The sequence below is a fragment of the Labrus mixtus genome, chromosome 20, assembly GCF_963584025.1.
Source record: "Labrus mixtus chromosome 20, fLabMix1.1, whole genome shotgun sequence".
Taxonomy (NCBI): Eukaryota; Metazoa; Chordata; class Actinopteri; order Labriformes; family Labridae; genus Labrus; species Labrus mixtus.
Genome location: NC_083631.1, coordinates 24423711 through 24433710, shown reverse-complemented (window position 1 = coordinate 24433710; position 10000 = coordinate 24423711). Strand labels below are relative to the sequence as shown.

At 45.5% G+C, this 10000-nt stretch overlaps 1 protein-coding gene across 1 annotated transcript in view; it reads left to right on the top strand.

The window, feature by feature from the left end:
* Positions 1-10000, top strand: part of LOC132954122 (meiosis inhibitor protein 1-like) — a 38944-nt gene that overhangs the window by 15867 nt on the left and 13077 nt on the right. The window contains exons 15-23 of the mRNA XM_061026592.1: positions 12-72; positions 1570-1655; positions 4298-4478; positions 6210-6360; positions 6488-6676; positions 6857-6988; positions 7595-7766; positions 8597-8710; positions 9472-9582. Coding sequence (XP_060882575.1) covers positions 12-72; positions 1570-1655; positions 4298-4478; positions 6210-6360; positions 6488-6676; positions 6857-6988; positions 7595-7766; positions 8597-8710; positions 9472-9582 — 1197 coding nt within the window. The remainder of the gene's footprint in view (positions 1-11; positions 73-1569; positions 1656-4297; positions 4479-6209; positions 6361-6487; positions 6677-6856; positions 6989-7594; positions 7767-8596; positions 8711-9471; positions 9583-10000) is intronic.

The window sequence follows — 10000 nt, the reverse complement described above, 5'->3', positions numbered from 1 at the left end:
CTTTCCTCCAGCGTCCTCGGGTTTCTACAGGCTGGCTCTGGAACACAAAGCACATCTCTGTGCAGGAAACAGGTACTGTGTTACGGGAAAACCTGAGGAAGCTGTGTGAGTCTGTGTGTGTTTCAATCAGGAGCAGGATTTCTGGGCCCCATGAACAGATCTCACTAAGTCCAAACATCGCCAATGTCTAAGCACAGATTCCACCGTTGCCAATGTTGTTGTACTATTTAGACCGTGTGCAGGAGTTTGACTGTTGCAGCTCCCTACTGGCAGCTCTTCCTGCATGCACTATCAAACCCCTGCAGGTGATCCAACACTCATCACTCAGCTGTTCATCTCCCTCCTCTGGCTCCCAGTTACTGCTCGTATCAAATTTAAAACTCTGCTGCTCGCTTACAAAACAGACACAGAAACGGCTCCTCCTTACCTAAACTCATCCAGGTCTACACTCCCTCCCGCCCACTACGCTCTGCCAATGAAAGGCGTCTGATCCAACCTTCACAACAGGGTCCTAAGTCTCTAACTAGACTCTCTGTCGCCCCCCAGTGGTGGAACAAAATACCAAACTCCATTCGATCTGCAGAGTCCCTCTGCACCTTTAAGAAAAAGCTAAAGACATAGCTCTTCATGATGATGATGATGATATTTAGGATGGTTTTGGTGCGGATTAGAACTTTAAAATACAGCTGTTGTTGTTGTGCTCTGCCTCTTGTCACTTCCTGTCAGTACCTCTGGTCACTTCCTGTCAGTACCTGTGTGTCCAATCAGACTTAAAGCTGTTTGTTTCCACCTCCTGTCGCTGTCTCCTCCTCTCTCTCTCCTCGCTCGTGTTCTTACTCTCAGAAGTTCATCACTTTGATAAAAGCATCTGATAAATGAATTGTAGAATTAAAATGTTGGGTGTCTAGGACTTCTACATTTGTTGTCGTAGCAACAAAACAGACCACTGATGTCGTTTGAATCTTACTAGAATCAAATCAAAGCCCCTTTCTCCTTAGGGGCCCTGGTTCCTCTTGGCCCACTGCTACGCCCGTGATCGTGTTAACGATGACAAACACAACTCGTCTGAGACGTCTGTTATTTCTGAGTCACTCTGTCTTGTTTCATTTCCAATAAACCAGCAGCGTGTCGGTCTCAGATCAACAGACCTGCAGCTTCAAAGTGTATCTGTGTGTGTATTTAGACTTCTGTCATGTTTGAATGCATATTTATTGTGTGTGTGTGTGTGTGTGTGTGTGTGTGTGTGTGTGTGTGTGTGTGTGTGTGTGTGTGTGTGTGTGTGTGTGTCTGTGGCTGACTGTAGGTTTCAGGCCCCCTGCTCTGAGCTGTAATGAAACTGAACCATGCTGTGCCTGTGTTTCATATTTAAAAGCACTCACTGAAGGCACATCCTGTCCTGCGCCTCACAGTTCACTCTGCGCTCATTTCTCTGTTCTCGCCGTGCATTGTTCAGCTTTTGTTGTTTGTGAGTCTCAGGAGCCGGTATCATTTCTATCCCTGCTCCCTTTCCTTTGTGTTCAATGTTTTATCTCTGACTCGTGTATGTTTCTCCCTCTCTGATTCTTTCAGGAACCCAAACCTGAATGCGTCTTGCTGTGGTTTTCTACAGAAGCTCAGTATGAGTCTGCTTGCTCAGTCAGACTCCTACCAACATGGTATGCAAATCAGCACAAACACTGTACACCCCACAGATCTTCATGCAGCTCCGGTTAAACCCTGCAGCTCACAGACCATGATGTCATGCTAACTGTGACATAAGACCGTTCCAGTGTTGAATTGTTGATGCTGTTCAACCTTCTAGTGTTTGTTTTGTGTACAGAAGGTCAGAAGTATTGTTTTTTACTCAGGGTTTCAGTTAGTGTTGTAGTCAAGACCACACTAACCCAGACATGACATGGCAAGACATGCCCGAGACCAGAGGGCTCCAAGACCAAGACATTTAGGGATCAAGACCGAGACAAGACCAAGACCAAGACCAAGACCGAGACATTTAGGGATCAAGACTGAGACAAGACCAAGACCATTGCAGGGCAAGACCGAGACTGAGACCATAAATATCTCTGAAAAATCATCATCTTGTGTGCATCCACACATGCATGAAAACATCCATGAAAGAGCAACACATGAAGTCTTCAGGAGCGGACTGTACTAAGACGTCTTTAGGAGTGCATGTGGGCTCTGGACTTGTTATACTGCATCTGTTTGCAGCAACAACAGCTGTGTGAATATTTAAGAAACTGTTAATGTAATCTCTTCTTCTCTGTCGTCTATCGTTTTTTCTTGATCAAAAGGTGAGCAGGAGGCCGTGTGTCACTGCAGCCTGCCTCCCAGCTGTTGTTTCCACTCTCATCTTCATCATCTGTCCAGACTCTACTTTGTTCTTCTTTCTTCCACTCGTCCCTCTGAGACATCTTTCTTCAGCGGTGCATCACTGCCCCTCTTCTCATTTTCCTCAGGTTTCTAAAGAAGACCATTTACTCCCCACTCCATCTCCCTCTGGACCTCTCTGTCGTTCTGCGGGTCTGCAGCGCTCTCCAAGTGTTATTCATCTGTCCTCCTCTCCCCGTGTTTGTTGAATTCTCTTTCCCTTTCTTTACTTTGTTTTCCTCTTTAGCTAAACCCTCGGTGTAGTCATGCATCAGCGACCCTCCATCCCCTTTCTCTGCATAAACTGAACTCTATATTTGGAGCTGTTTCCTTCCTCACTCCCTGATTAAATGTTCAAATAACCTTATTTTCTCAGGGAAAGTAAGAGTCTGCATAGCAGGGAACCAATTTCTCTATTCAGTGTTGTGTTTCAATGCCTCGCTTTTCTCTTTTCTTCAGTTTTTTAGAAGCTGCATCTCATTTTCGTCTCCTTCTCCCGTTCTCTCTTCCGCTCACATTTTCTATTTCCCTAAAGACAGCCCGGAGACGGAGGCAGCGTCACGGTGCATAAAGTCCCACTCCTTCAACTGTTTAAAAAAAAAAGAAATGTTCTGAATTCCCTGCTGTGCTTCACATCTCCCCTCTCATTGGCTCCTTCTCTGCCTTTTCTCTCCTTCCTTTTCTGCAGTATTCCTCATTAGTGCACATCATCTTCTTTTAGCCCTTTAACTTCTTCTTTCCTTAAAGAGTCAGAACTCTTCCAAACCCCTTATTTAACACTGGGGTAGAGATGGGACCGATCCGATCTATTGATATATCGGTATCAGTATATTTTTTAACTTTTATTCACCAAAACGTGCAAACACACACACACACACACACACACACAATAAAAAAAGAGATACAAACAAGAGGGGAACTGTGGTATGATACAAAAACAAACAAACAAAAGAAAAAGGGTCAGTAAATAAAATGAATGAATTAGAAAGAGGGACAAAATAAGTGAATGAGCAAACAGGGCAAAGAAAAACATGGGGACAGTATAGTAACAAAATGATGTAAAATAAAACTGGTGGGATAGGTTGTACACATGGTGACCATTTTTGGTGTTATTTGTTTGTTTTTGTTTTGTTTTTTCACTTTGTATGGGTGCCAACATGATGACGATATTGAAGTTATTTATGGATTGGATATCGGACTGATGGCGCCGATCCACATCACTCATCAAGAATTTTAAACATTCTCATCTCGCTCAGTCTCGCTTTGAAGACGTGCAGACTGAACTGTAAGAAGTGTCCTCAAATCGTCTGACGACAGCTGTTGCTGCTTCCTGTTTGTATGTGCAGCCAGCACAAAGCAATGCCGGGTTTACTGCAGCTTTGTGTAACCGTACACAAAGTACAAACAACAACAATCACACCATTAGTTATGATAATAAAAATATCAGAATCGGATCAGAAAATCTGGTTTCTTGACATCCTTAACCCTTACTGTTCTTTAATGCTTCCATCACTTCACCAGCTTCTGTTGTCTCGCCTTCCTTTTCTCCAGGGGACTAATTTAAGAGATAAAAATGCTAATTTATGTTTGTTTGTTTCATGATTTAAGCACCCATGGCATCCACGGCTTAGTCACTGATGCTTTTGGCTTCATGTTTGGATAAACACGGATAATTGGAAGTCAGTAAATTTTCACCTGGAGATGTTTTTTTATTTTTTTGATGCTTCAGCTTTAGTGGTGAATAACGATTTCATGAATAGTATTCCTTCGTTAATGACGCCTCAGGGCATTTTGCGCTGAGCTTTACTTCATTTTATCCATCTATCTTTTAACATTTCTTTGCCCTCTCGTATCTCACTCTCTCTAGATTTGTCTGATGTTGGTTCCAGCTGAACCCGTGTCTTCATGTTTTCTCATGTTCGACCCTCAGATTTCGACGAGGTGGAGAATCTTCTGCTGTACAACCTTCCCTCTTTGTGTTACCGTCTGTCAGACTGGCCCTGTCTGCTGTGCGAGGCCCCGGGGCTCCAGCTGTGTGAATACAAAGGACCGAGGGCCACTCAGTTCTGTCTGCTGATAATGCTGCACCTCGCCCTGCAGCAAGGAGACAGGTAACATCGTGCACATACACCGTATGGACCAGCCAGTACACTACACCTTCACTTTCTTTACTCAGAGTTTTAGGATGCACAAATCGCTCCAGGGATTCTTCTTCTAAGTTTAGATTGAAGAAGCTTCAGTGTCGGTTACACGGCAACCTGCTGGAGCTCCTCAAAACATGTGTGTGAAGTTTCTTGTTCTAAATCCACTCTGATCCTGTATTTGATCATGTCTATAAACCCCTCTATTTCAGCCCTGCTCAGAACAGACTGTTTCTGTGTCTGTACCTTTAAATATGTAAATGAGCTGTGTCTGACCACACCCCCTCTCTGGAAGGGCTTGGGTGTCTCTGGTCTTTCTCGCTCCATGTCCTATTGTTTACGGTGAGAAGGCAGACTCAGAGGGCAGAACAAACACCTAGCTGTGGGAGTGTCACCCACCTGGGGGAGGGGCTACTGCCCTTTGTGATGTCATGAAGGGAAAATCTCCAAACGGCCTGTGGAGCAGGCAGAAGACGGAGAGGATGGACTTTTCTTTGTAGACAGACTAGAGACACATATTAGAGTTAGAGGAACATGAGGAAGTGGATCTTACAGAATATGTTACCTTAAAGATGTCTACAGATGTCACCAGAAATATTAACTTTTTTATTGCTGCATTAAATCGTTACATTCTCCAGGCTGGAGTTTATAGTAACACAGTTTCTCTGTGATGCAGCGCCTGTGAGTAGGAAAGACAACATTTGAGCTATAATGCAGAAATGAAAGAGTTACAGTAGTAGATGTTATTTAGAGGCAGATCACAGAGTGTGAGCTAAACATTACCTAGAAATCAACTGGGTTTGTTTGTTCTTCATACGTTATGACCTCAGAGATGCTTCTTTAGAAACTTTAATCTGTCCTTCTGTGGAACCTCGGCTATGCAACCCCCCCAGGGAGGAGATGAAAGCCTCTCGCTGCCGCTGTGGTCTCATCAAGATTAATGGGAGCTGTGGACGAAGATTTACACAGCTTTGGAGGGCTGAGTGTGTGTAGGGTGTGTGTATTCAGGGAGCCGGTCGATGCATGTGTGTGTGTGTGTGTGTGTGTGTGTGTGTGTGTGTGTGTGTGTGTGTGTGTGTGTGTGTGTGTGTGTGTGTGTGTGTGTGTGTGTGTGTGTGTGTGTGTGTGTGTGTGTGTGTGTGTGTGTGTGTGTGTGTGTGTGTGTGTGTGTGTGTGTGTGTGTGTGTGTGTGTGTGTGTGTGTGTGTGTTGGAGATTGCATATCAGGCTTGTCACTAGAACTTTGATTCTTTGAGACAAAACTTCAAAATCAAATTATATTGATATCGATTTCAATAACCCGGCAACAAAAATTAAGTCCTGCGCATACGGAATGAAGAAAATTCTTGTTTTTAAGAACTAAAAAGAAGACATAAACGCCTGCACACTGTCTGCAGGAATACGTTGGCAACTTTCCTCTCCCGCTCCACCCTCTTGTCCAAACATTGCCAACGTATTTCTGCAACATAGAAAGCACACTCTCTCTCTTCTTCTGGCTACAGATCTTTATCAATCAATCAATCAATTTTTATTTGTATAGCGTCAACTCATCTTTAGATCTTTAGAAACTGAAATGTAGGTTTGACCACAACAAAACAACACATAACATTATTAATGATATGTGTGTGTGTGTGTGTGTGTGTGTGTGTGTGTGTGTGTGTGTGTGTGTGTGTGTGTGTGTGTGTGTGTGTGTGTGTTGTAGGCTCCTCCCAGACTACACAGTGTTCTCCAGTGTGGTGTGGCTGCTGCGTTCGGTGCAGGATCAGGGCTGCTGTGCCCTGCCTCTCTCCGTGCTCCGCTCTGCCCTCTACCTGCTGGCTGTGACGCAGGACAAGAGCCCCAGCCTGGACGGGGTGACTGAACACTTCACTGACATGAGCCCTCCTGATGAAGCATTCAAACTTTATACCTCAGCTTCTCTGACAGTCCTGACAGAGAAGCTGAGGTAGTTCTGTTTTCTGTCCCCACAAACCTCTTCAGGCTCCTGTAAACTGCATCAGTAAGGCGCTCTCCTCCTGCCAAAGCTTCTCCTCCCTCTACATCCACCATCCCGCACTCCTCCACTTCATCTTTCGCTACCCGGAGCTTGCAGAGAAATTCGGGCCTCTGATCTTGGAGCTTTGGTTGACAAAGCAAGCAGAGTGCTCAGATTCACAGCACACGATGATGGTCAGGGTGAAAATGTTTAATAATTCGACTCCAACAAGTTGAGCTCGTTAATTTCACAACGACTGAGTAACTTTCAGATATATGATGCATTAAAGTTCATCTTTTTAAATTCCCTTTCATCCCTCACAAGTTAACTCCAGTATTGATGCAAAGGTGGTTTCATTTCATCACTGTGCTCAGGCTGGAGTGCAGGAGAAAGGAGAGAAAAGAGACAGCCAAACTGATGAGAGGCCGGATCCAGAGACGGACAGAGACACTGTGGAGCTCCTGACTCTCGTTGAGAAGTATCCAGCCATCATACTGACGCTCCTGGTGAGATTTAAAGTCAAAACTCTTTTACATTTCAGACCGATGTGCTGCATTGTTTTATGAGTAATGATTCAGTTCACACTCCTGGTTAATACCGGGGATGTCTCCGGGGATTTCAAGGGGCCGCAGTAATTTCCGCCCACCTTTTCTCCTTCTCTCTCTCTCGTGGTACAAAGAGGAGGTGTCAAAGAGGCGTTCTCGCTCTCTCCACAACTCCACCACTTTCTCCTCATTTTCCACATTCCACTTTTTAAATAAAAAATAAACTTTATTTGTCCCCGAGGGGCAATTCACTTTCTTTGGCTATGTTTACCAGTTTGCAGCTTCCTGTTTAATGATGGAGAGGCCGCTCCTTTTGGTTGTCGACAGTGGTCACGTCATTGAACGACAAAATTTGCAAAAGAGCTGTGAAGATATTAAACATGTTTGATTTAGTCGGAGCGCCAGGACAAGAAACAGACCGCCTTAGACCACCTTATACCAAACGAGCGACATCACTGAGCGTGCCCCAACTGTTTTTCATTCCTACTTTGTAAACTTGTCTGTGACTTTGAAACTCCTTGAAATGCCGTCTGGTGTCAGGCCAACATGAGCTGTGTGTGACTGCAGGACATGATGTGCACCAGAGAGGCCCCCCTGGCAGAGCAAGCCCTGCGCGTGCTGGATCTTCTTCTGCGCGGTCAAAGAGACTACGAGGCTGACTTGTGTGCGAATCTTAGACCAACTCTGCTCCAGGCGCTACAGCGGCTCAGTGTGGAGAACATGGGACACAGTGACCCGGGTAAGGTGGTGGTGATAGAAGAATGCAGGATGTGATGAGGAGTGGGTTTCTGAGGCTGGATTTGATCTCTACTGAGCTGGACTGGAGGTCACCAGGGCGGAGGAGGAGGGTCGCAGCAATCGCACTGAAATGACAAACTGACTGATTTTAAAATGTGACCGCAGCAGGATGATTGGTCGAGAGAGGTTGTGGCAGAGTCGGGTTGGATTATTTCTTAAAGAGTAAACGCCCCAAATCAGCTGATCACCAGAGCAGAGAGACGGAGGGAGAGGAAAAGAGGGAGGGGCTTAGAGGAATGAAGAACTTTGAATAAATGTGTGAGAGAATAAAACCAGCCGTCCTGCTTGCACTCACACTGAGCTCCATCAGAGGAGCGTGTATTTGAACTGAAGGGTTCTGCAAAGAAATACATGTGAAGACTTGTGTTCCCAAACACATAGATGAGTTAATCCGGGGCTGTAATGTGTGTTTCCTGGTGGAGGTGTTTTCCAGCTGGTGTTATCAAGTCTGTAAACTCGACCTGGTCAATGAGCACAGCTGAAGGGCACAAACCCCGAGAGCCAGCAGGGATTCACAGACTGACGCTGTGGTTAGCCTCCGCCTGCTTCATGCTCATCCCTCGTCCTGTGGGGATTACACACCATAATCCACGCACCGTTTACACTCCAACCCACCGTCATTTGCATTAATATAAACTTTAAATAAGCCTGTAATGCAGCAGCATCCACACTGCAGGGTGGATGACTGCTCTGACTCTTTCCTGACTCACCGTGCTTCTCCCCTCTCTCTCTCTCTCTCTCCTAACCACTCTGATCTGTGTGTGTTTGCAGTGAACTCACTCCCTCTGGTGCTGAAGCTGCTCTGTGTGCTGCAGACCAGTGACCCGCCTTCGTCTTCCTCCTACAGCAAGATGGACGGCGTTCACTTCAAGCTGCTCTACCACGGTGAGGTCAAGTGGGGGCGGCAGTAGCTCAGTCTGTAGGGACTTGGGTTGGGAATCAGAGGGTCACCGGTTTGGAGAGGTGCCAGTCCACTTCCTGAGCACTGCCGACGTGCCCTTGAGCAACGCACTTAACCCCAAAACTGCTCTTGAGCGCTCGCTGTGGGCAGCCCCCTCACTCTGAGACCTCTCCTTTAATGCATGTCCATAGGATCCTGTTTGTGCATGTGTGTGTTCATGTTCATTAAACAGAGTGTAAAATTGAATTTCCCCTCGCGGGATTAATAAAGGATAACTTATTATTATTATAACATGCACACTCATGATACAGTATTTACATGTCTACATTACAGGAAGTTACATTAACACTTCCAGGCCGACACTCAGAAACTGAGAAATGCGCGCTCAGTTCTTTGCACACAGACTCTTTGAACTCTCTCTCACACTCACACGGGGACTCCTGCTGCATATTCTTCTGTTTATTCAGCACATTATCTTTGATTTAATATCAACAAAACTCTTTAGTGGAGTGTTTGCTGCTGATCTGCAAACAAATTTTTGCTGCATATTTTAAATCTGAGCGTGTTTTGATTCAAGTGAGATTTGCTTTTTTTTTGTTTGAAAACACGTTGAAGCCTCCTCATCCCTCTGTGTGTGTGTGTGTGTGTGTGTGTGTGTGTGTGTGTGTGTGTGTGTGTGTGTGTGTGTGTGTGTGTGTGTGTGTGTGTGTGTGTGTGTGTGTGTGTGTGTGTGTGTGTGTGTCAGTGAGTAACATAGCAGGGAAACTGAAGCCGACCAACACACAGAGCCTTCTACCTGCCTTCAACTACCTGTACTGCTGCCTGAGTCTGTCCCCTGCACACTGCACCGACAGAGGTGAGACTCTCTCTCTCTCTCTCTCTCTCTCTCTCTCTCTCTCTCTCCGTCTTTCTCTCTCTCTCTCTCTCTCTCTCTCTCTCTCTCTATCTTTCTCTTTCTCTCTCTCTCTCTCTCTCTCTCTCTTCTCCCTCCCTAGCCCTGTTCAGACCGCGATATTGATGTGCATAAGATTACCTCACCTTGAGGTTTGATATCCCTGTTAAAGCAACAATCTGTTTGAAAGTCGATCTAATAGAACGATAACTTCCAACAGGGAGGATGGCATCTCTGTCACCTCCTCAGAGCGTCCTGATCCAGGTGTTCAGTTTGTGAAATCTTCAGTCAAACAGGAAGTGGAAAATTTGTGTGTTTGTTTAACTGTGGGAGGTTGTCAGAGCAACTGCTATTCACACACACACACACACACACACACACA